We start from the raw sequence: 25,938 nt of genomic DNA on the forward strand, positions 1-25,938 counted from the left end.
ATGGAGTTCTAAGACCTACGCTTTGGTGTTATTTAACTTCTGCTCGAAAGTGTAAGAAAACTCCGCTAACATAGCCTTCATATCGTCCTTAGTCATGTTAGTGGCCGGGTGTTCATGGCCGGGCATGATGACGGGTCCAGTAAGTCGTGTTATAGCACAACGTTGTAAAAGAGTTAGGAAGATTTTTATATATAGCTGTGTACTCTGTGCCGAACCGACCTGAAGTGACCTTGTTAACGCCACAGCCTTAATGCGTGCCCATGCACCGTGAAGAAAACAATATGTTCTAATTCACACATGGATGTTCAACCGAACATATTTGAATATTGGGTGTAAACCCTCGTTGACAGCCAGCGTAAATTCTTTCATGTTTTGACTACTACCTGTACTAGGCTCACTCTTCTCTAAAATCACAGCCAATTCCACATACTCGCTATTAATAATCTTACATTTTAACGTTAGCGATAGACCCTCGCCCAATTCTCTACAAACAGATGTCAAAGGATTGAAGGGAGTGGATGGCAAACTCATATGTGGTATGTTACTATTCGCAACCGGTATGCTTCCAGAGCCTGGTATACAATGAATCGACCCCAATGTGCTACTGCTCCCGACTGACTATACTAAGCTCTGACTTAAACATTCATATTAATCGGCAAGCTGCCAGAAAAAATTATGATTGTACACAATTATTCCATCTTGTCCTTGTATACCTATACCCATGCTTTGGGAATGTTGGCCTGTTATACCTTGGGCTACATGTAACGACAGTTAAATATTAATGCTTGCATTAATCTGTGGCATGTTTGCAATTATTGACCCCCTTATAAACACTTGATGTTTGCAACCTTCCCGTATTCACAGTATTCATGCTACCTCTGCGTGTGTGCACAAGTGATTTTGTTTTAGGTGAAGGAAGTGAAACATTATTTTTACAGCAGCTGATAATTTGTTGTGGTCATCTTTGAATATTGTGTGCCACCAAGACAATGTGTATATGCATTTTAATCACCACACTGTAGGGATGTCTTTTTCGTCATAGCATTGGAACCAATTAATTTTGGGCATCACTTGTCTTCACACAATAACTTTACACTCCCAACAATGTGGTCAATCCCAACAATGTGTTAATCTTACCTGGTTTCAGCCACTCACGTGGTTCTAAGGGGCCATGTGCACATGTCGAAAATAGGGGATTGTCATGGGTGTGGACATTCATGATGTGATCAATCATACTGTCGAATTTCACAAGCATCAAGTCCTGATCCCCATTAATGGTAGAGGACGCCACCCAATACACATTATTGGTGATGCCTTGCACCCATGCACATCTGATAGAGTCACACCCTTTCAGCTTGCTGGCCTTTAGCAGCTTCTTCTTGAGCCCTAAACAGAATCAAATAGAAACCTTTTTGGTTTTAAATAATAACATCACACGGTACTACTGGTAAATTTACAAAGAAAACATTCACCAAAGGGCAAACCCTGTACATGCATGCATTTACAACATCAATTCACTAAGGTCAGAATTACCATACAATAAATTGAAGTTTCCAACCATTTTTGTTTTTATAAATCGGGACTGACTTCTTGACATTCTTGCCAAAGTGACAATGTTAAATAATGATACACTTATGGGAGGTGTTTATATGGATGTCATGGACAGTTGAGCTACCGCACATCAGGTTTTTCAAATGTGAATGATATTTACCTTCTGCTACATCATGCCACACATCATAGTAGTGTGTAACACCTCTGGGTACCAGCTGTTCCGTCTGGTACTTCGCCCTCAAATTGGACTTCATGCCACACTCATTCTTCTGCAATATTACACAACATCAACAAATATTCACAATAAACCGGTTGTTACAAATAACTGACCTGTACCACATGTTCCTCATAAGATTCACTTAGGAATATTTGCCTGAGTGAGTCTTCCGCATTATAACCAACTTTACAGGATTGAAGGAGACTGCATCCACTGCAGGCTCCGCTGCTACGTCTGTTCCCTGAGGCTGAACGTTTAATGCCGACGCTGTCTCACTTGCTGAAGAAGAACCATTCACGGGGATTGGGGGTAGGGACTCCAGGTAGGTTATCTGCACGACAAGTGTGGGTCCGTCCAAGCTGTTCACGTTGCCGACCTGGTCTTCTGCTTCAGACACTGCTGGATTAACAACCGATGACTGGGGAGTCACTTCCTCTTGGTCATTCTCGATGGGGACAACTTCTTTTGTGTTGAGGATCTCCGTTCGGGTAACTCTCTTCAGTGGCCCAGTGCCATCAGCCAGCTGGATCTCATATACATTCTGCTGAGGTTGCGAAACTATGACATAGGGGGTTGCCTTCCAGTGGTCGGCGATCTTGCTCCTTCCAAGGGGGTGACTTCGAAGGAGAACCCTCGTCCCGGTGGGGATTCCCTTGTCATTGACTCTTGCGTCATTGCATTTGCACCTGCTGTCTGCCTTCTGTTGCATCTTCCCTCAGGCCAATGCAGCAGCATCCTTCAACTTCTGCTGGTGTTGTTTCACCCATTGGTCTAGATCTGGTGATGGAGTGGTCTTCCTCTCTGCTAAGCCAAACATCAGATCGATCGATATGGGTTGGCTCTCGTCCCATGTACACGAAGAACGGTGACAAACCAGTGGATGAGTGCGGCGTACAGTTGTACATGAACACGAGCTCTTGCAGATGCTCTGGCCACCGCTTCTTCTGCTCTGAGGGTAGGGTTCGAAGGAGATTATGGAGAGTCCGGTCCGGCACTACCCATTTTCCTGCGGATGGTAGGCAGTGGTTCGGCTTTTGACAATCCCATACACGGAGCAAAGATCTTTCACCAGCGCAGACTCAAATTTCCTTCCTTGGTCACTGTGAATTCGTCTCGGCACACCATACTTTTGAAACCACTTTTCAGCAAATTCTCCATCGCGGTACCGTGCGTAGCAGCAGAGAGATGTGACAGGTGAAACCTGTATGGTTTTGTTTTCACTGTTAAATTGTTTAATTCCCCCGAAGATTCCGAGCTTTCTATCTGTCATGTCTGTGAGGAAGTACATTGGGCCAGCCTGAAATGGGTCTGAGGGGTAATAATGCTCTTGCTGGGCAGAGTTGAAAGAATAATGCATTTGCACCGGTTTACTGCATGCAGCGAGTGTTCCGGAAGATTGAATCTGCCACAGCCTTGTCACCTTTAATAAAAAAATAACAATAAATTAGAATGTACATAAACGTTAGAGATGTAAATAAAAAGTTATAACCAATATTACCTTTTAATTACCACAATGAAATTAATATCTTAATACACCAGAAACAGTCATCGCTGCCTTGACTGCCAACCACAGGTTTGTCTTAATCTCACTTGATGGAAGCAGCTTCATGTCATCCCTCTTGTAGCCTGGAATGCGGCCTGGAAGGAGGATTGCATGGAGTTCAGCATAGTTCTTGATGAACTGTTGCACCCTCGTCCTGTCTTCGTAGCTCAGGTGTTTTTGGAAGGTTCTCCCCTTGTTCTTGTGGGTCCGTGGAGTGCAGCCGTGCTCTTTGCAGTGCTGCTTCGTCAAGCCATTCAGTATTGGTCATGCTGTAAAAGTTCATTTATTGTCAATTACCAACCGGTAAATTTTTCATGTTTGGAATGTGCATCTGTACTACATAAAAATACATGTATATAATTTTTTTCAGTTGAGCTCAGTTTGTTTGTATCCTCGGAATAAAACCTGTCACAATTATCAGCCATTTTGTGCAAGAGGCAGGGCTGTTCTAGTTACCAAGTACACGCGTGTAATGAAATATGTACACCACTGCTTTGGAAGTGTGTTCACAACGGACTGACCATATGTGTGTCATGTACATGGCAATATAAGAACTATACTGCCCCTGTGGGCAAGATGGTGTCAATAGCCGTGAAAAGGTTTACAAATTGGGTTGTGAGCAGAAGATCTTTAGCCACATCATTTTTGTCAGAGTATTCATGCTCCTTTGCTGCGCTCATACGCATGAAACAAGTTTAAATTTATTGTAGGACACACAACAGAACACACTTGGAAACGTTTATTTGTTTCAGAGTTTAATAAATCATGGGAGTGGGCTGTTGTTAAACTGCATATGAATTAACAAAGATCATGAAGGTGGGTGATATTTCCCTTTTTTTTTACCTCAAAAAGAGTACCGATAAGAAGCAGTGCTTTTGTTGGTTCCATTGCCGTACGTGGGGTTACATTAGCTGGCGACTGCTCGAACTTCATTCTTCTTTCGATGCTTTTTAATGCGGCTTCCTCTTCTACTTTGATTCTTTTGACCTCTTCTGGTGTTCTATCTTTCCCCGTCTTGTGTAGCTCCTGTACAGTCATGACAGTGGCCCAGCTAGCCTTGCTACTGTCTGCTATTTTGATTGTTCTCTTTCTGTCTGTAATGATGGCTTCAGCTCCTTTAAGTACTTCAATGGTTGCTAGATAGTTGCTCTTCTTGAGGGCAGCCTTTGTCGTAGATAATTTAGACTTTTCCGCAGAATTTGAATTGTGCCGAGTTCCCGGGTCTTGTCAATTTCTTTGCCTCCAATTTATTTGTGAGTTCCTTGATGTTAACTTGATCAGCTGTGTTTTTGCTGGAAGTTGCAATGCTTTCAAATTGATGGTTAAAGTATTCTTTGAATTTGTCAAATAGTTTCTCTGGGTTGAACGCGGCTTGATCTTCATTAGTTGACATTGCGGACCCAGTTTATATATATTATATATAGACACTGTTGCCAAAATGCAACACTAACACTACAGCAGAGTAAGCAGTGGCATGAATTGGATTCTGTTGCTAAGGATGCTGCTTTTATTCAGACATGCATCAATGCACTCAAATGAATGAATCACGACGCAGTTTTTACATTTGAGTAACCCGCGTAGAAGTCATGTGACGCATACGGTGGTTACTCCTTGTCAGAACAATCCTACATGTATGTGGTCTATAATGTACTGAAGAAAACTCAGAGAGAATTTTTCAAATTACACTATTGGTTTGATAAATAAAACAATCCGCTATTTACACACAAAACTTCCAATATAAATTAAGTCTCAGGCTTGAGGTCAGTACGACTGGTACTAATTGCAAAATAAATTAACACTTTGAACTGGTCAAATCAACTGAGATTTCCTTCGTATGCAGAATTAGTGGTTCAGTGATTGTGGGTAAAAACCTAACCACTTCCCGACGAAAAGCAACAATGAAATGTTATTTTTATATCTATGTATTCAGTTTCCCTTCACAACCAAACAAAGATCAAACCAAAATTACTTCCATCAATGCTGCCTTGTGCGATATACTCCACCACCAACTTTAGGTTACTTTAAACTCTAGAGGATTCACCTTATACTATACACCAATTTGAGAGGTTTTTACACTAAACTTAGCTCTTGCGACTGTCTTGCAGTTCAGTTAAAGTTCAATGTTCAATCCAACACACTTTGTAAAACAAGTTCCAGTGTGGATAATCCTCACACTTGACCTTTGTACTTCTCGCACATCAATAATGTTACTGCTGAACCAGCGGTTCCCGGACGACGGCAGATCGTTTTAGCTTGTCCCACAGGTGCTCTATGGGATTGAGGTCAGGCAAGCTTGCTGGCCACACCATTTGCTCGATGCCTTCACCAGCCAGGAATGCAGTAGCTACATGTACCCTTCTGTTTGGTCGGGCGTTGTCATCCATGTACACAAATGCTCCACCATGGGCTGCAGCAAGTGGTGCAACATGTGGACGCAGCACTTCGTCAACATATCGTTGCGCTGTCAGGTTGCCAGCAATCTGCACAAGCGGTGTTTTCCTGGTAAGGCTTATACCACCCCACACAATTACACTCCAACCACCATAGGTTGTAACTGCTTGAACACAGCACTCTGCATGTTGCTCTCCAACTCGATGCCACACATGTCTCCGGCCATCAATGTGATGCGGGCAACTTCTCGTCTCATTGGTGAGCAACACATTACTCCACTGCTGTCTGGTCCATCGTACATGTGCTGCGACCCATAGCATACGAGCTTGTCTGTGTCGGAGGTCCAGGGTGGCCTTCTTCACCAGAACTCTCTGGTGGTTGGGTAGTCGAAGCCCAGTCTGGATGTCCTTTCCGGAAAAGAGAAAAAATAACAACAAACAGACATTGTGAATTTGGAAAGGCAAATTTGATCACAAAATGTTTGCTTTATGACATCGATGTCATGCGCAGTTTAACACTTGGTTAGAACTTAAATGAATTTTTAAATTTAGGAGCATAATGTAAGATCTCATCTGATGTTGTCCTTCGGCTCAGGGCTCGGTTGACAATGAGTCGATCTTCTCTGACAGTTGTGATCCTTGGTTGACCACTACGGGGTCGATCTTTTACCTGACCAGTTTGCTGGAACATCTGGTGTAGCTTTTCTTATGGCTTTCGGACAAACCCTCATTCTTCTATCCACCTGCTTTACAGGTCTGTAAAGTCACTCCTGATTACATGCTGAACATGGGCTTCTTTTCAGCAGTGCAATTCCCATACGTAGATATAAGTTTCCATAATCCTCTTCAGCTTACACAGTAGTTAACTCTGAGAACATCCCTCTTTTCCGTTGAAGATTCAGGGCATAAATTTCCCGCTTATCTTTGTCTTTTCACAAACTTTTTAAAGTTGCGTTACATACTTTTATATGGCTGGGCAAATTTGAGCGACACCATTTCCACTAGCAAAGGCTGTTTCAGTTACCGTCGTAATGGGCTCAAACCTCTACGCAAATCCGGCTCTCATGCAATGACGACTTTTACCTGGGAAGAAAAGATCTCATGCCTAACTGTATGTACCCTTAAAACCAGGAATACTTTCATGTGTTAATGCTGCATAATACATCAGAACATTTGATGGTCAAGGTTCATGATTTCATTTTCTTCTAAAGTTGAAAGACCAATGAGCTCTTACACTGTAAACATAAGGAATTTTACGACTTTAAAAATTAGTCCTACCTAACGTCTGAAATGACTAATAAAAGTTAGTTGGACAAGCAGATGACTAACATTAATTAGTCAAATAAACGTATCCACATTAAGTTCAGGTGACATGCACATGAACCTCTTCAAATTGCAGTTATTTGGCAAAACAAAATAATAATATTAGCATGAAAAAATAAATATTGTTGCATCTGTTTTCCATATGAGAAGGCAGTAATAAACCTCATGATTAGCACTATTTAAACTTATTCCACATATGTTGTACCACCGAGGAAAAACTGCATGCAATTTCTTTGGAAAGACACTCCGCTAAATCCCATATTGTTGGTCACACTTCTTGTCAATATACTGGTTTAATCTCTCAAGTAAAGTGAGTACTGAATGCTCGATATTGGCATTGTCATATGGTGTTAAGAATAACTTTCTGGAAGAATGTTAGTGTCATAAAAACAGGCCTTGTTGTATACAGGGTGTCTCAAAGAAAAGGTAGCGTGGCTCAGTCCAACACCATTCCATCTTGCACTTGTCTCCCGTGGGTGGTCAATCAGTTGCTGTCCGGCGGCAGCGATGTTTTCCTGAGATCTCGCTGTCCTTGGCCTTCCTGAACGTCATTTGTTGCGGGTGAGGCTGGTTCCGTGTGATTAATACAAGCGGATGCTACGAGTGTTACATAAAATGCCAGTAATGTTATTATATTTAGGCCGATCATTCATGTTTTGATCAGGATGTTGAAGAGGAGAATGTGGTACAGGGTTTAGTTCAATGTCACCACCAGCAATCAGGCCATATAACAGCATGTAGACAAGGCCATGACTGCTTATAGGCTGTTTAGGTTTACCACCGCACAAATGATGGAGATTACCTTTGGATAGCAGAGCCAATCCATACCCTAGACGGTTATGCAAGAAAATGTCTGTAAATTTCAGGAATGTAAAACACTGAATGGATCACGGGTGTCATGATGACAATCAGAGAGAGGCGAGAACAAAAACAAAATACAGAGAGCCAAAACAAGAGATGTGTTGATCGCCATTTTGGTCATGCGAACAAGTTTCATAACATTACTTTAAAACCACAAAGATTCGTTGTTTTGCGGTTAGCTGAACCATTGTGACAACCTGAGGTTTACACACTGTCTGAAGGCCAGAATGACATGGGTTCAAAAGTGAACCAACTGCATTTTTGCACCACAACTTCAAGACAGTGGTGTTCCCTGATGCGTGACCCTGGGATGTAACCAAAGGTATCATTGGAAAGCACAAGGCTTCGGCTTTAAAGACACTGGACACTGTTCGCAATTGTCAAAGACCAGTCTTCTCACTTGGTGTATCTCAACGTATGCATAAAATAACCAACCTGTGAAAAGTTGAGCTCAATTGGTCATCGAAGTTGCGAGATACATGTAACAATGCAAGAGCAACACCCTCGTCACCCGAAGTTGTGTTTTTTAAGATGCTTGACTCAAAATATAATTCTGAGGTCTCAAAATCAAATTCGTTGAAAATTACCTCTTTCTCGAAAACTACAATACTTCAAAGGGAGCCGTTTCTCACAATGTTTTATACCATCAACCTCTCCCTTATCTTGTTACCAAGTAGGGTGTTATGCCAATAATTATTTTGAGTAATTACCAATAGTGTCCACTGCCTTTTAGGATGATGCCATGCTTTCTGCTGGTAAACATAGTCTGGCCATAAAAACCCTTTACAGTAGGATGACCTTGATACAAACTCTTATGAAGAATAACTTTCTGGAAAAATGTTAGTGTCATACAAACATGCCAGGTAGACAACTGTACCGGAGTGTAAGTAGAGTGGTGCAGTGGACAACGTCAACCCCGTTGATACAAACTCTTATGAAGAATAACTTTCTGGAAAAATGTTAGTGTCATACAAACATGCCAGGTAGACAACTGTACCGGAGTGTAAGTAGAGTGGTGCAGTGGACAACGTCAACCCCGTTGATACAAACTCTTATGAAGAATAACTTTCTGGAAGAATGTTAGTGTCATACAAACATGCCAGGTAGACAACTATACTGGAGTGTAAGTAGAGTGGTGCAGTGGACAACGTCAACCCCGTTGATACAAACTCTTATGAAGAATAACTTTCTGGAAGAATGTTAGTGTCATAAAAACATGCCAGGTAGACAACTACCGCAGTGTTAGTAGAGTGTTGCAGTGGACAACGTCAACCCCGTTGATACAAACTCTTATGAAGAATAACTTAATGCACTTAAAGCTTACCTAATTCTGTTGTGAGCCGTTTAACATCCTCCTCAAGTTTAGAATTTCGTTGGCGACAGTTGTCATTTGTGCAAACTTGCACCTTGTCGCCAACAGGTACATAGTCTTCATTGTCGGTGACAAGGTGCCGAGTAACAAGCTCCGCAAATGTGGGTTCTTCAATGGACATGGGAGAGGGTGATCGTGGTGATAGTAAACAAGGGTGATAGAGAGGTGGAGGCACGCAAGATGGTTGGTGGGCAGAATGATGAAAATCTGGTGGATCAGGCTGGTGGAAGGAAAGTTGTGGTGCAGGTGAGGATGACTGATGGGATATGGGTGATGGTTGGTAGAGCGATGGCCGGGAGTATTGTTGTGGAGATCGCAAAGCGGAAGCTTGTGAAGGAATGGCATGGGAGGAAGGCTTTGTAGGTTCTGGATTGAAGGTGTTACCTGTAGGATGTTATGAATGTCCAACCCCATGTCCTGCAGCATTTTTTGTCTTGGAGATGTTTCTTTTGCAGGTTTTCTGGTCTTGGACGGAACATCTTAGAAAAAGGTGAATCATTGAAAAAATTTTGGTAATAAATTTTTGAGTTTCGATCATTGTACTTAAATATTGATCTGCAAATCCAATAAGCAACTCAGTAACCAAAATAAAATTAAAGTTTTTTGGCTACTATATAGAAAACAAGATATATTTTGTGTGTGTCTTGTTTTCCTCTTGTATGTTTAGATGTGCCCAAAAAGGTGGGAAAAGGTACTGGGCCTACATTCCCGGTCTGATGCTTATGATGCCGCCTTCCTCCCGCACCATCCTGCAGATCCTTGTGGTCTGTAGCTCCTCCTCGGTGGTCAGCGGGGCCTTTAGGTAGACGGCGTCATAATGACGTGCACGGTGCTCGTGGACTGTCTGTGTCACACCATTGAACACAGTCGTTGCGCCCTCCTCAGTGATTCTGGCTGGACTGGCGGCCAGTAAGTGGTTGATACGGAGCTCCACTGGTGGCTTTTTCTCCCTTCCTCCTGGCGTAGGCTCGTTTGGTGCCGTCACCTGCAGCTCTACTCCTCCTTCCCGCTGGCTTATGGGGTTTGTCACACTCGATGTTTCCGGAGCAGGCCCCACATCTGTTTCCCATTGAATCGTTGGCGTACGTAGGTGACAGGGCAATTTCTGCAACTTCCTCAAGTAGTGCCTCGTCCTGCTGTTCAGGGGTATTCTCAAACATTGACCTTTTAGTTGTTGGATTTCTGAAAAGTGTATCCATTCACTGGCCTTTGCAGTTGTGCCTGTCTTGTTACTGTACGTTCACAAGTCAAGCCTTGGGTTATAGGTATGGAAACCTGAACATCACGGACATCACATGATAAATGAAATTCTGTGTGATTTGATGTGAGAGTTTGTTGATGTTTGTTCCTGTGTTTAGGCATACTGCTAGATGAAATTTCTCCCTTTTGATGGCTTTCAGCATGTCTTTTTTCACGGTTGCATTTAAAGTTTTGCGAACTGATAAATGTAATTTGTTTATCATGAAGTTTATATATTTTTTACTTGGTATGCAAATAAGTTTATTTATTTACTTATTCAAAAAAGTAAGTTGCTGTACACCACATCAGAATCCCTATAACCATCATAAAATCGCCACTTTTATCACTCTCTGCCTCTCTAGAAGTGGTTGTGGTCTGGGACATTTCTTTTTCCTCAACTGGCATTTGAAAATGTTTATGACAAATGTCCCAACTGTTTTAAGTGATTTCATGATTGACAAACTGGTATCTATTACAAAATTGTGAACAATAAAATGCCAGTTTGAAGGGCATTCACAAAGTTAGCAACTGTGGCGCTCGTCAGTCCACATGTAATATCTGGCTTACACATGTTCTGCAGAACCAGAACTCTATCATCTGTGCTTGAAATTGAAGTAGCTCTTCCTTCCTTCCTTGACTTTGTCCAGTACCTCTGGCTACACATCTGATAGGCTTGTCACAGACCCCTGGTCCTCATACATGAAGTCACATCTGTAGTATTGTCAGAACCGGGTTCAAAACAAACAGAAATAAGTCCCAAAACCAGAATCCTTTAGTTGTATTCTTCACTTTAAACTGTTATAGTTTTATTTAACATTCAAAACTATTCACAGGCATTTATATCAAAATAAAATTAAGTAAATGATAAGTTATACAATGGGTGTTGTTTGATGTCAAGAAGCTTCCTTTGAAATCAAGGTTTCATGAGTGCTCTCTCCCTTTCATAACTTTTGTTGTTGTCACAATACCAATTCAATTCAGTGGCTGTCTTTCAATCTCTAAGTTCAGCTGTAAGTCACTACAGTAGTTAGTTTTACTGCATCTTCCACCTTTACAATTAACAAATCGCTTGATGAAATAAATTGAAAACAAACTGATACTGATACTGGTTCGGCCGTCACTGTTGGCTCGTTTGAGGATACTCTGTTTCCCTAGTCTCTTTACTCTGGCCCTTCTGACGTTTCCCCATCTTCTATCTCTTGTCTCTGGACTCTGTACTGGCTTTAGTAGTCCTTCAACGTCACTCATCAATTTCTCAATATCTTCAGTTTAAACTTCAATCCTAACTCAAGGCCATGGTTTTCAAATGCGTCGTACTCTTGGGTTGTGCTGGTTGAGTCTTGAGTCTGCTTGCCCTCATACATGTGTTGGCTGGCTGGCAACAATACCGTGTTCAAGTTTTAAATGATTTGCCTCAGTGGCTGAGTCCACTGAGCTTCGCATTTGGCATGAAAGTTGTATGCCAACTGATGCACAAACCTGCCTAGGAACATGCACTGGTTGGTGGCCAGAGAAGAACCTCACACACTCTCTCACTCTCAGGTTTTGATCTCAATGACTTCACACTGAATTTACATAAGTTCTTTCTCACTCACTTTTTGTTTTTTTTAACCACACCCTAACTAATTATTCCTGTTTCTTCTACTATGCTATCTACCACTAAAAACTGAAAATAAGGGGACACTTACAATCAAAGTTTTGCACCAGATAAAGGTTCATTCCATGAAGAGCCTTTCTGGCACCGGACAAGACCACTTGCTTCTCAGGGCGGCACAGAACTTTTACAAGATATGGCGAGGGTTTGCCGAGTTGCGCTTTCCTGTGTTTGTCAGACCATACAACCAACTCAATTAAGTCAACCTTGAAGGAACTGTTTCTAGAAATAGGTCTATTTTCTACCAAAGTACAATCATCAACGTATTTCAAACATTTAGAATTAGCATCTTGGACTGCATCATTGATGAAAGTTTGAAATCCAATCTGTCCTAATATGGTTCCTTGGTTAATATTAAGTCTAGTAGCATCTTTACGAGTATGAAAATCAATAATTTGAACAATATAGTTACCTCTGGTAAGGGAATTAATATTCATGCGATTGAAATCGCTTAAAATAACAATTCCTACATCCGGAGAATTAATCCGTAAACTGTCAATGTTCTGCAAAAAATGTCTTTCCAAAAGTTCTTGATAAGTGGAGTTTGTGGTGATCGATGTAAACAGCACATATTACAATAGATGAAACCCCGCGAGGCAGACAAGTTGGTCTTACTTTTACCCACATGCACTCCAATTGTTCTGGAACAACAATGTTGAGTTTACTGGCCGGGATCTGTTTTAAAACGAGTATAAATGGCAACTCCACCACCACGTTGGTTATCAGAACATTTGGAGAACATATTGTAGTGTGGAATGTTGACAAGATGATCTGGAGTGTCAGGAGTAAACCAGGATTCAGTTATTAATCCTATATCGATGTTGTGTTGTGACAACCTGTATCTCGTTGATCTTTTTTACAAGTGACTGAGCATTAGTCCTGAAGACAATGGGAAGGTGATTAACACTGCCTTTTCTGCCCGAACTACATGTAGCAGGGACCGTTTCTTCCGAAGTGGGAGGAATGGCGACCAATGCCTACACAACTGCAACCGTCACTGTCCCTCCCACTCATCTGTCTCCTGATGTTCTTCTTCAGGGTTGGGGAGTCTGGAAAGGGCGTCAGCATTGTCGTTACTTTTTCCAGGACAATACTCGATGTCAAACTGAAAGTTTGACAACTGGGCGATCCAGCGCTGTTCTACATCTCGTAGTGTGGCTGTCTTTAAGTGTACAAGTGGGTCTGGTCTGTGAAGACTGAATTTCCCTCCCATCAAATACTCCTTGAACTTATTCGTGATAGCCCACTTGGAGGGCTTCTCTTTAAACTTCTTCAAATGACATGTCTGGTCTCTTCCTGAGCTCAATCTTCACCATCCGCTTCACTTCGCTTTATTTTAAGCCTGCTAGAAATCTATCCCGAAGGAGAAACTTCGGCCGGGGACGGCGTCCGGATCTCGTTTCTTCAACCTCCCAAGGGTCTCTTGAAGTGAGAGGAAGTACTCCTGTATTGTCTCCCTTGTACTTTGTTGTCTGTTGTGGAATTTCTGGAGTAGGGATGTTGCAGGGGTCTGGTCTCCATATACTTCTAGCAGCCTCTCCAGGATGCTCTGGCCAAACTGATGGTCCTCTGGTTTCATGACCTGTACAACTGTCTTTGCTTCTCCGCCATCAGCAAATGACTATTTCTCCAACCACACTTTATTATTTATTTTATTTTATTATTATTTTATTCGCCATAACAGTACAAAACAAAATACATTGACAACATTATACCCCAAGATGGGCAAGGGACAACAAAAGCAAATACATACTATGATCCGTAGATCTGTTGCCCCACACCTGGGGTACACAATAAAATTAATATAGATTTAACATAATATAGTACACAAAGCAATAATAAAAGCAGAAAATTAAAAATCAATAGAAAATGCTAAATATATATTAAGAATAAAAAATAAATTAAATTAAAAATAAATAAATAAGTAAAAATAACAGATGGGGTAAGGATAAACAATAAAGGGAAATAAATAAATAAATAAAACCTAAACTTGTAGATAAATTAAAACGACTTAAAATATTGCACAAGTGATAGGGCTAAAGCTACTATTCAGTAGATTCATGAGGTTGACAGACAGAAAATCTAAGTGATTTGAGAAAGCTGTGGAAGGGCAAGAGCAGTAGTGAATTACGAATGTTTTCTGGCAAACTAGACCAAAGTCTGGGAAAAAGATGAGGAGCAGATAAGTGCAGAGCATCGGTTCTAGCATACAGGTGTTTGAAGGTGAGAACATTAGGATATCTATGGCTGACAGAAATGATGTCTGCCACATCGCAGTGAATAGCGAGGTTTCGGTCGCACACGGTTAGAGTGAACGACTACAGATAGCTAATCGTCAAGCGTAATAGGCGTCCCCCATCACACGCACATAGTCAGAGGGTTTCGTTGATGACCCCACAATTACATTTAACTAAGCTATAGAGGGCGCAAACTTTAAAATGGCAGCGCCCATGAGTATGGTCGATTTTGCGATTGAAGACGAAGATGATGACTTCCTATACCTCCTCTTGAGCAATGAACCAATACCAAAGAGGATCACATTCAATCCAGAGTGGCCAAGGTTTGATTTATTAACACCAAATGATAATCAGTGCTTAGACAAGTTCAGATTTCTAAAAGATGACATTTACCGGCTGCGAGAATTACTTAGACTTCCAGAGAAACTAACGTTGAGGAATAAGTCCACTTGCAGTGGCCTTGATGCCTTGAAATTCCAGTCAGTGGTGATACCTAATGGGTTGATTGCTCATCTTTACGGCCCAGTGGAAGGTAGAAGACATGATAGTGCTCTGCTTCGCATGAGTGGACTGATGCGAGAATTTGAGGCAAGAAATCTGACGGACAGAAATGGCCTTCCCTACGCAATTTATGGGGATCCCGCTTATCCAATTAGACGGTATCTAATAGGCCCATTCAAAGGAGCAGATCTGACACATGAGGAACAAGAATTCAACTCACGAATGTCATCGGTCCGAGAATGCGTGGAGTGGGAATTTGGCAAGATGATTAAACTGTTTGCCTTCCTTGACTTTCGCAAGAACTTGAAAGTACTGTTGTCTCCAGTGGCTAAGTACTATCTGGTTGGCGGGCTCCTCACCAACTGTCATACGTGCCTCTATGGAAACCAGACAAGCAGTTTCTTCCAATTGGATCCACCCTCATTGGAGGACTATTTGGCATGATTCCATCCATCATGTACAACCGTCTGAACTTTGAACCCATGAATTTTGCTTCATATAAAGGATTATACCTGGAAGAATTGAGTGATTTTTGCAATGCCAGGCTTTGAGTAACTTAAATTTATAGTGTGTTTAAAAAAAAAAAAACAACAACAACAACAACAAAACCAAGCAATCAAAATCCAATGCAATGCCAGATGTAGAATGTGTAACCAATATGAATAATATAGGTATGGTTTGAAAGATATGCCATTTTCACTTTAAAATGAGCCATGAAATGTCCAAATCTATTATTAATTTTGGCAGAGTTATGAGTAGTTTTCCAAGAGAGGTTAAATTTACCATGGGACCAAGTTTTAAGTTTTAGGCATTGGGTCAAAGGTAGCCAGATTGCCTGTGTGAATAATTGCCTGTCCTAGGGACAGATTATGCAACACTTGCACATCCAAACCCAATCGATTATCATTGCATTTAAAAACTTGATCCCATAACCAACTTGACCTCTCTCGGACAATTACTCATAACTCTGTCAAAAGTAAACAGATTTGGACATTATTTGATGTCTCATGTTAAAGCGGAAAGGTGTATGTTTCAAACCATACCTGTTGGTTACACATTCTACATAATTCCATTGAATTTTTGATTGTTTTTTGTTTTTGTTTTTTGAGACACACTGTATTTAGGACCCAACGATCAACCCCCCCCCCCCAAAAAAAAAAACATCCCCCCCCCACACACACACACCGAAAGGTTATAAGAATAAAATTGATCAGCTCTTGACCCGTCAACAAGTTCACCAGTACATGTAGTTGTTGTTTTCTGTTGCTGTGCTCTTAATTTTACTTATAATTTTATTTCTTATTTTAAATGTTTACTGTAGGGGTCTATATAATTTGGATTCCCTTTATTATTCCCCAACTAAAGCGGTATAATCTCACTGGTTTCCTTCTAATGTTGGTAACTTACTGAGCAGGTAAAGACTATGGAATAAGGTATTCCATGAAATTGGGCATTGCTACCTTACACTTTGAAGGGAAACAAACCATCCTTATCAATCATATTGACAAATGAAACTAGTTTTGCAAGATATTTTTCAACCTTTATTTCAATAAGCAACTGCAAAAGAAATTACATCACCCGTAAATTATAATAACCTTCCTTTAAAGTCAAATTCAGTTCTGTGATTCACTGTTTTTCCAAAAGGCATAAGTCTTAATAAATTGAGAAAACAAATTACAAGCCTCTAACCTTACTTTAAAGTGGTGATAAATGTTTTTGGTTTTTTTTTTATACCCTTTTCAGTGCGAATTCCTTTAACACATGTCAGTGACCTCACATTGTAAACGAACATGATAATATGGGTCTGTATACATTATGGGCACTTCCATCTTTGGACCCATCGTCATAATGTAAATCTAAACAACGATGGTAGCAGTTGCACATATGCCAATTATACACTTTGATTTTGTTGAGGCTGTGCGACGTGCCACACTAAAAGAGTCCTTTTTTAAGTTTGCTTTGTGACAAATGACTGCCTCCACAAAGTCCCAAGATGGCGACACCTGTTGAACATGAACAAATCACATTTCTTGGTCTGCTCTCAAAAAGTCAAATAGAAAAGGCTATCTGTTGATCCATTGACAAAATAAGTATAGTCATGCAATGAATTATATAGATTAAAATACTTCAAACTTCAAAACAACAATTTCACTTTGGTTGCAATGGGCAAGAAACTGGACTATGGATCTACTCATGGCGGAGACTTCTTTGGCAATGTACTCTCTAAAAACTAAAGTGTTGAATCCAACACTTGCCATTGTTCGAGGAGTGACAGCACTTTGAAAGTTTTGAATCCAAGTGTTGAAGTGTTGAATCCAGCATTTTAGATGTTGAATCCTCGAACAATAATATTGTGTTGGATTCAACACTTTAGTATCACTCTTTAGAGTGTATAACTCATCATGGTTCAGTGGAACATTGGACTTAAAACATCACAAAATGTAAAAAAAAAGAAATGCATGTCTATGCAATACATGCTGAAAATCCTGACTTCCAACAAAACAACGAAGTGCTGGTATAAAAACTACAAAAACTTGAAATTGTTAACACGGTTTTCAAACGGCATGCTAGGATCACTTTACTTTTTTATGAGGGTCATCATCAATGTCATCATTTCTTTGTCTTTTTCCAGCCTTGCTTCTCTTTCCTTTTTTTCCAAGTCAAACTTTTCTCGTTCAAATTCTAGTTTGTCTTCTAGATATTTGACATATGAGTCTGCTGTGCCTCGGCGTTTTCTTGGTGTCAGCTCTGTGTCTGAAATAATGAACAGTTACAAAATACACAATATGAAAATGACAATGCTGACATGTAAATGATTTCCAAACTAAGCCTTAAGACTCCAAGAGTGAGAGAAAAATATTGATTAAGAAATTTCCCTCCTCTTTAAATTTTGTTTTATTAAAAAAAAGGATTGGATAGAAGAACAAGACTTTCATAAAATTTCTTGGATGGTCAGGTTGGTATAGCGGTCAACTTCCCTCCTTTCACCTCTGTGGACCCGGTTCGAATCCCACCTAGGGTTGACCATGGCCTCATATGTGGATTGGGATTTCAGTTCCTACCTAACTACATGGGTTTTCCTCGTTTGGGAATTTCCTCCCACATCTAAAACTGAACATTTCTTCTTGTTTTTTATGATCTATATTTATATTCGCCCTGTTCAGGGGAGGATCCATGAATTTTTGCAGGGGGGTATAGATTTTCAAGTTTGATAATAACCCCCTGTTATGTTTTGTATTATTTTTTTCGTCAGGGTGGTGGGGGTGTTGACCCTCCCCCCTTGATCCGCGCCTGCTTATTAGGGGCGGATCCAGGATTTTCCGAAGGGGGTGGGGGGGGGGCATGAAATGTACCAAGCAGCAAATGGTGATTGCAAGTTGTGGCTCCTGCGGGCAAGTACCGTGCAGCCCTAATGGCATGGGGTCCAAATTTTTGGATTGTAGGTGATCTGTGGTGCGATCTCAGGCAATATCTGACAACTTAAAAAATAAAAACAAATCCTAAAAGAGCCACCTCTGCTTATATGTTGTTGGATATGTAATTTAATAAATAAAATAACATAAATAAATCAGGTCAGAAAATAACCTTTTTTGTCACCATCTGGTGCCTTCTTTGCAGGTACAAGAGATTCCATCGCTGCTGCTCGAATAGCTAGGCCCTGCTTTTCTTTTTCTTCCTCCTCACTCTTTTTCTTGGCATCTTCATGTTTCCTCTCCTCATCCAAATCAGCCAGTTCTGTTAGAAGCTGGCTCCGTTCATCATACTCCTCGTCTGTACCGGAGCTGAAATGGTAACACAGTGAAGAGAAAGATTAGGCTACTATTTATTTCATGTGTTTAATTATTCCTCTTCTGTGACTTCAGTGCATTGCAATAGAGTATAAGACCTTTCTCATAATGCCACCATCTTGGTAATTTTTCAATGGGATGTCAATTTAGACTATGCTTAAAATCCTGAGACACATGTACAAAAACTAAATTTGTTTGATTGTTTGAAATTTGCCTAAATATTGATCAATTTGTATATGTAAAAATACTTACGCTCGTAAAGAACTCATTTCGTTTCTTCGGTGAGCATTCTGTAGGTGACGAAGGCGATCTTTACATGCTCTCAGTGTTACATAAGTATTCTTTGTCTTCATGGCTTCATTTATTATCTTGTTGATTCCCTCCCATGCTGTTTTTGATAATCCTTCGCTGGAAATTGCCAAGACCTCCCTCAAGAGAATCACATCAAGGCCAGGGTAAAATCGAACGGATTTGTTTGCCATTCTGAAAGTTAAAGATGGAAGGATACATATTAATTTCATGTATAACGTTTACTTTAGTAATGTGTATTGGGGTTGGGGAGTGTGGGCAGACAGCAGAAGCCATCTATGAAGGCTGCCAGGTCCAACAAAGCGGCAGCTGGCCAGTAGGACAAAAAACAATAAATAGAGAATTTTTTTAGAGGGTCCTCTTCCTGATCATGCATGCTGATTTGAATGAAAGCCGAAAACTTAAGTTACACCTTTTTTTAGGGTACAACATCTTGCATTTAATCAGTGTCATATGTTCCAACAAATGACAAATTTGGGGAAATAGATAGCCTACAGTACGAACAGTATGTACGCCTAACGTTAAGTTGTACGCCTAACGACAACGTTATGTTTTAGTACGACCACAGTACACACACACACTGTTCACGTGCACTAACGACAACTCGACCATTAAGCAAGGGCATGCAAGGCCTAAACGCAGTACACAAATCACCCTCCATTCGATGACAAAATACACTACTAAAACACACACTACACATCCCACCTGAAATGAATGACGAGATCATCTACTACTTTCTATGACTTATTAATAATGTTTTTCTCTTGAAATGGTGACTAAATTACTGAGTTTTACTATAAGTTCTCACTTACGTGTAGTGGAGCTGCTATACGTCTTCACGAAACTTTTAATACTATGACCGATTGAGTAAACGTCATAACTGCACAAAAAGTGATGATGTCACAGCAACTAAACGTCGCCGTTCCGTTAGTCGTGTGCGACCGAAACCTCGCTAATAAGGTTAAACTTACACTTAATGATAAAATACAAAACAGAAAAATTACGACGAATTGACAGAGACGACCAGTTGAGGGACTTAAGTCTATCGGGGTAGGACATCTCACCCATCCTCTGCCCAAGAATAAACCGAGTAGCACGTTTTTGTACCCGTTCGAGGGCCTGAGTCTGGAGAGATGTATGAGGGAGCCAAGCTGGCATGCCATATTCTAAAATTGGGAGAACTAGGGATTTATAAAGACAGAACTTAGCTGAAACAGAAGAATTGAAAGCAATGGTCTTAATGAGGCCCAATGTTCTATTGGCACTTGAAACAACATTTTTTACATGGTTATTCCAAGAAAGCTGAGCATTCAGAGTGACTCCAAGGTATTTGACAGAGGATGTGGGTTGCACAGGAAAACCTGAAAGAGTGTAAACGGGGGTCGAGAGAGTGTTTACGGGAAATATGCATGATTTTGGACTTTGTAGGGTTGAACGTCATACCATTGGAAACACTCCAAGTGCTTAGCTCATCGAGGTCATGCTGGAGGGAACTTACATCTAAACAGGAACGGATTGGACGATAAATTAATACATCATCAGCGAAAAGAACACAGTTAGAACTGAGGTTGTAACATATATCATTGATGAATAAATTGAATAACAGAGGCCCAAGAACACTTCCTTGAGGAACACCAGAGCTAACTCTGGACCATGAGGAGTTCATACCAACAAATGTGACTCTTTGTTGACGATCAACCAGAAAATCTTTTATCCAGCTCCAGAGAGATCCACGGATGTTAAAGTTACTGGCAAGTTTACGAACAAGTATATGGTGGGGCATACGATCAAAGGCTTTGCTTATATCCAAGAAAACTGCATCAATCCTTGGGGGACTACGCTTATCTAAAGTTGTAGCCCATGAATGATACACATTCATAAGTTGGGTGACACAAGATTTGTAAGGAACAAAACCATGCTGCTTATCAGACAATAAACAATTAGAATTTAAATGATCTTTAACAGCATTAGCTAACAGTCTCTCCATGATCTTGCTAACGAGAGAAGTGAGAGCAATAGGCCTTTAGTTACTAAGAAGGGAACGGTCACCAGATTTAAACACAGGGGTGATGTTGGCAAGCTTCCAACCACGGGGAAGGCGTCCACAGGCAATGGAATCATTGAAGATTCTACAGAGAACCGGAGAGATTGTAGAAACTGTGTTACGCAAGAATTTAGCGTTGATTCCATCTGGACCAGGAGCCTTCCCCAGAGGTAAGGAAGATAAGGTACGCTGAATATCATCAACTGAGAAGTTAATACTAGACAGAGCTGGAATGGGAAAATCACATGTGGGAGGGTCTTGACAAACAGGGACATCAGCAGAAGAAACTGAAGCAAAATAAGTATTAAAAGCACAAGCTATTTCATGGGGGTTGACTAGTGTTTGGGCTCCATGTTTAAATGACAACGGGGTAGGTGATCGTTTTCTACTACGAACAAAGGACCAAAACCGTTTTTTGTTATCCTTAGATGAAAACATGTTATCAACAAAGTGTTTATAAGCCTTGTGGGAGCAATATTTTAGCTGATTACGTACAAGTTTGTAAGTGTTCCAATCAACAAGAGATCCAGAGCGCTTAGCCTTGGAAAACAGTTTACGCTTTACAGAGCACAAATGTTTCAGGTCAGCATCAACCCATGGAGAATTGTTTATTTTCCTTGTCCGCTTCCTAGAACCAGGAATGGCGTCTTTAACAGCAGCATTAATCAGATCCAAAACACCTTCCCATGAAGAGTTGATGTCATCTTTGTCAAAAACAAGATCCCAGGGTGCATATTGGAGGAGAGCGTTGTGATGAGAGATAGAATCAGGATTGTAAGACAAAAACTGTCTAACAACAGAGGGATGCGGAGGAGAAGTGTTCAGACGAGTGACGAACTGAACGGCAAGGTGATCGCTGGTAACAGGGTTGGGAACAGTCTCAACGGATACAAAGTTATGTGGAGAACTACTGAAGACCAAGTCGATAGTGGACCCAGAAGAAATGGTATCATCACTACAAGGGGATGAGTGATGTCGGTGACAAGCTGAAATAGGTTCAACGAGTCGGCAAGTTGAAACAAACGAGAACGGTTACCGCAGGATTACAGTCAATGTTGAAATCTCCCATGAAAATAATACAGTCAAATTTGGGAAGAAAGTGATCCATTCTTGAGACCACGGCGTTGAGATCATCCCAAAACGAAGTAGTGGCACAGGGAGGGCGATATAATGTGACAAGAAGACATCTACCTCGCTGGCAGGATAACGACACCCACAAGAGTTCAAGATCGGGGGAGTCAAACTTGGCATGGTGGACAGGATGAAGGTTTGCTTTGACTGCAGTCAAGATGCCACCACCGCGAGAGGGACGGTCCTTACGGAAGATCAAGTAGTCGTCAGGGAGTCCAAAGATGGCGTCCGAATCGTGTTCCTTGAGCCAAGTCTCCGTCAGAGCCAGGATGTCAGGTGGGGTCGAAGAGGCGATTGAAGTGGCAAGATCCAAACCCTTGTTTCGGACACTGCGAGCATTAAATAACAGCCCAGATAGGTGACTAGGGGATGCGGTTGGGGCTGATAGGGTGCTATCGGATACACTTGGAAGTCTTCTGATGTCAACTGATGGATGAGAGGAGTTTGGCAAGTCGGCAAAAGCTTCTTGGAATGAAGTGTCACTGCATGAAGAAAATGGCAGTGATGCACTCAAACAGTTGGGACAAAACCAGTCAATTGTACTTGAGATGAGCAGGGTGTACTGGGTAATGTTCATCTCAGGAATACACTTCTGATGCCAATACAGGCTGCAATCTTCACATAGGAGAGATCTTTGGTTGGATTTTACTGGGCGATTACAATTACCACAGGGGTCCGTAACAGGACCAGGATTGACTTCAATGTCTCCAGACATTGCAAGGGGTAGATTAAATGTAGCTGTAGAGTTTGGATAATAGTTAATTGAAGCTTTGCCAAACCTACTTCTAGAGCTGTGGTATCCAATAGATAGTTTGATGGTCAGCCATATTGGATGCACACAGGCAGGTACATGTACATGTAGCTTGGTGTAGTCCATTGAATGCAGGAGTGGACAAAGGGTGGCATGGTCGTGACAATGGAATCGGCCAGGTGTGGACTGCATGATGCAACTGCCTTTGAAGACTGGTAGAAGTTGAGGAAATTCTGATGGGAAAACACGACATAACCCGTCTTTCTCAGCAGCAAATCCATCAGGAAAACAACCATTCTGATCAGCAACCACTAACCTTTCATCTGGTATAAAATTTACACTGCATAGAGGGCTGTGGACAGCAAAATTTATCAATAATGGGAGAGCCAAACACAGAGCATGCAAGCAAGTAGCCATCTTTACATGTATTGTAAAGTTGAACTGTTTTGTATCAACGGTTCTCTCTTGACAGAAAGGATGGGTAAATTTTAAAATCCTCAAGTTCAAGGAAGTTTATAATGTTCGGATTGTTTCACACTATTATGATTATTTTCATAAACTGCTTCCTGAAAATCTACAGCCTCATGGCGGCGCCCCTCCTCGAGTAACGCTTCAATTTTATAGCCACTGGGTTGTTGTAGCAAACTGTGTCGAAATGAGTCTAGTGGGGTTGAGGCAATCACTAGTTCTACGACACATTCATCAAGTTCAGAGGGTTCAAAATTGCATTGTCCAGCTTTTTCTTTGCATCTATTTGCAAATTCATCAAGCGTTTTGTTTGGTTTTTGACGAAATCGCATTAGCTCCAGCCTATGAATGCGAAAGTTTACGCTTATGCGCAACTGGTCTTCAAATACAGACCATAATTTCTCAGGGATTTCTTGTTCGTCCTGAGACAAGCTGGATGCATTAAGGCGTTTTAAACCCTCAGTACCAACTGCAATTTTAATTGGGCAATGTCATTTACTGCGGAATTTAATCAAAACAGTGTAAAGACCTGTAAGAATGATTTTAAGTTTTAGGAACACAATTTATTTAATGCAAAAAAACTGATTGCTTGGCAACACACTTTTGTTGTGAAGTTTTCTGAAATTAATGTCATTTATTCATTATTATAGTCACTTTTAGGAAGCCTGCTTGATATTATTACATTTACTTACATTATTCACACTAGCAAGACAAACTCAATTGATTTACCATTGGTAATCCTGTAAAAAACAAAATATCACTAATTTTATACTACACACATTAAACATATTATTTACAGGGCTCTTGGAACATAAAGTGCATTATCCATGCATGCATCCGAGAAGGGATCTACATGTAGTATCACCAATGAATGTGAACTGTATCTTCCTTGATGTTGGTAACCTCTTCAACTTGTGGCCATTCATGTACCTGTATACCAATGAATGTAAACTGTATCTTCCTCGATGTTGGTAACCTCTTCAACTTGTGGCCGTTCATGTACCTGTATACCAATGAATGTGAACTGTATCTTCCTTGATGTTGGTAACCTCTTCAACTTGTGGCCATTCATGTACCTGTATACCAATGAATGTAAACTGTATCTTCCTCGATGTTGGTAACCACTTCAACTTGTGGCCATTCATGTACCTGTATACCAATGAATGTGAACTGTATCTTCCTTGATGTTGGTAACCTCTTCAACTTGTGGCCATTCATGTACCTGTATACCAATGAATGTAAACTGTATCTTCCTCGATGTTGGTAACCACTTCAACTTGTGGCCATTCATGTACCTGTATACCAATGAATGTGAACTGTATCTTCCTTGATGTTGGTAACCTCTCCAACTTGTGGCCATTCATCGGAGTACTGGTCGAGACATGTAGCAACCATTTTCCCAACTTCAAGTTTCGAAGACTTCTTGCTCGTAGACTTCTTTCCAAGACGAACCTTGAGTATAACATGATAACACCATTACATTTAAAGGTTTAGTGAACGTTTAATTTGCATAGTTCGATTTCGATAACCCCCTTTTTGTTTGCAACTCCATAAAGATCACCACAACTTGTCCACTACAAAATATTGTATTCAAAGTTTCGTCAATGTCCTATGTTGTATCCGGCATTTAGAGAGATTAACAGACTGATAAACATACAGACCCGGCAAATATTGTCATGGTCTTAAAGGATGCATTAACTATGCTTAGAAACCTTGTTTAACTACTATGCTGAGGACGGTTCTGTACGAGAATCGTATTAAACCGACAAACATGTAAACAAGCTTCCAAATTAAAAGTACAAACATATACCTGAGGTGGCTGCATGCAATCGTCAGATGGGAAATCTACATCAGGTTGAGCTTTAAAAGTACAATGAAAATTTAAGAACTCACATTTTAAACAAGTGCAAACACTTGAAAGTCCAATAGAGTTAAGGAATTTGATTTTGACAAGAACAGAAATGTCCTTTGTACTACTATTAAGTGCTTTTCTTGCCCATAGCGGCTTGACATTATTTATTCTTAGTTTAATAGCATTATACCATGTATACTGTAATGCGATTTTTGGCAACTGAAATTAATTGTTTACTCTTTATCGCATCTGGGTCATAAAATTGTAAATTTTGAAGAGCCCAGTTGTTTCTTGGTTGATTCTGATAGAGGAAGACATGCTCTATCAAGTGATTTTTATTTTGTTGATTTTTGGAATGGTGCATTGTTTCAAAAATTGGGTCAAATGTCACGACAACATATTAAAGATCATGGTGACTTGTACAAAAATAGTCATAAAGTTGTTAATTTTGAAGAGCCCAACTGTTTCTTAGTGGATTCTGATAGAGGAAGACATGCTCTATTAAGTGATTTTTATTTCGTTGATTTTTGGAATGATACATTATTTTAAAAACTGGGTCAAAGGTCACGATAACATAATAAAGATTACAGTGACTTACATTTCAGAAAATTTATTTTTGACAAAAAAATTTATTTCAGCATGCAATTCTCATCATTTTGATACCAAATTTGCATATGTGTGATGAGAATTGACATGGTTATGACATA

General features: G+C 40.6%; 2 protein-coding genes across 2 annotated transcripts; both read right to left on the bottom strand.

Moving 5' to 3' along the window:
• Window positions 1-18,313: 18,313 nt before the first annotated feature.
• On the bottom strand, window positions 18,314-19,595 carry LOC117290957. Its single transcript, XM_033772539.1, has 2 exons — window positions 18,929-19,595; window positions 18,314-18,670 (listed from the first exon to the last, which is right to left on the bottom strand). The coding sequence occupies exons 1-2, from the start codon at window positions 19,195-19,197 to the stop codon at window positions 18,457-18,459; spliced, it is 483 nt and encodes a 160-aa protein (XP_033628430.1). The 5' UTR covers window positions 19,198-19,595; the 3' UTR covers window positions 18,314-18,456.
• A 1,413-nt stretch (window positions 19,596-21,008) lies between these two features.
• Window positions 21,009-25,516, bottom strand: LOC117290465. Its single transcript, XM_033771881.1, has 4 exons — window positions 24,721-25,516; window positions 22,221-24,574; window positions 21,587-22,015; window positions 21,009-21,256 (listed from the first exon to the last, which is right to left on the bottom strand). Exons 2-4 carry the CDS (start codon window positions 23,326-23,328, stop codon window positions 21,009-21,011), a joined length of 1,785 nt encoding a protein of 594 aa, XP_033627772.1. The 5' UTR covers window positions 23,329-24,574; window positions 24,721-25,516.
• Window positions 25,517-25,938: the final 422 nt, after the last annotated feature.

The sequence above is a fragment of the Asterias rubens genome, chromosome 5 (genome assembly GCF_902459465.1).
Source record: "Asterias rubens chromosome 5, eAstRub1.3, whole genome shotgun sequence".
Taxonomy (NCBI): domain Eukaryota; kingdom Metazoa; phylum Echinodermata; class Asteroidea; order Forcipulatida; family Asteriidae; genus Asterias; species Asterias rubens.

Coding starts and splice junctions, on each gene's coding strand:
- LOC117290465 (XM_033771881.1), bottom strand. CDS start 23,328: ATGGCTACTTGCTTGCATGCTCTGTGTTTGGCTCTCCCATTATTGATA. Junction 22,016..22,220: donor GTCGTTATCCTGCCAGCGAG/GTAGATGTCTTC, acceptor AACCTATTTCAG/CTTGTCACCGACATCACTCA. Junction 21,257..21,586: donor ACATTTGTGCTCTGTAAAGC/GTAAACTGTTTT, acceptor TTCCCATTCCAG/CTCTGTCTAGTATTAACTTC.
- LOC117290957 (XM_033772539.1), bottom strand. CDS start 19,197: ATGAAATTAATATGTATCCTTCCATCTTTAACTTTCAGAATGGCAAAC. Junction 18,671..18,928: donor GAAATGAGTTCTTTACGAGC/GTAAGTATTTTT, acceptor TTACCATTTCAG/CTCCGGTACAGACGAGGAGT.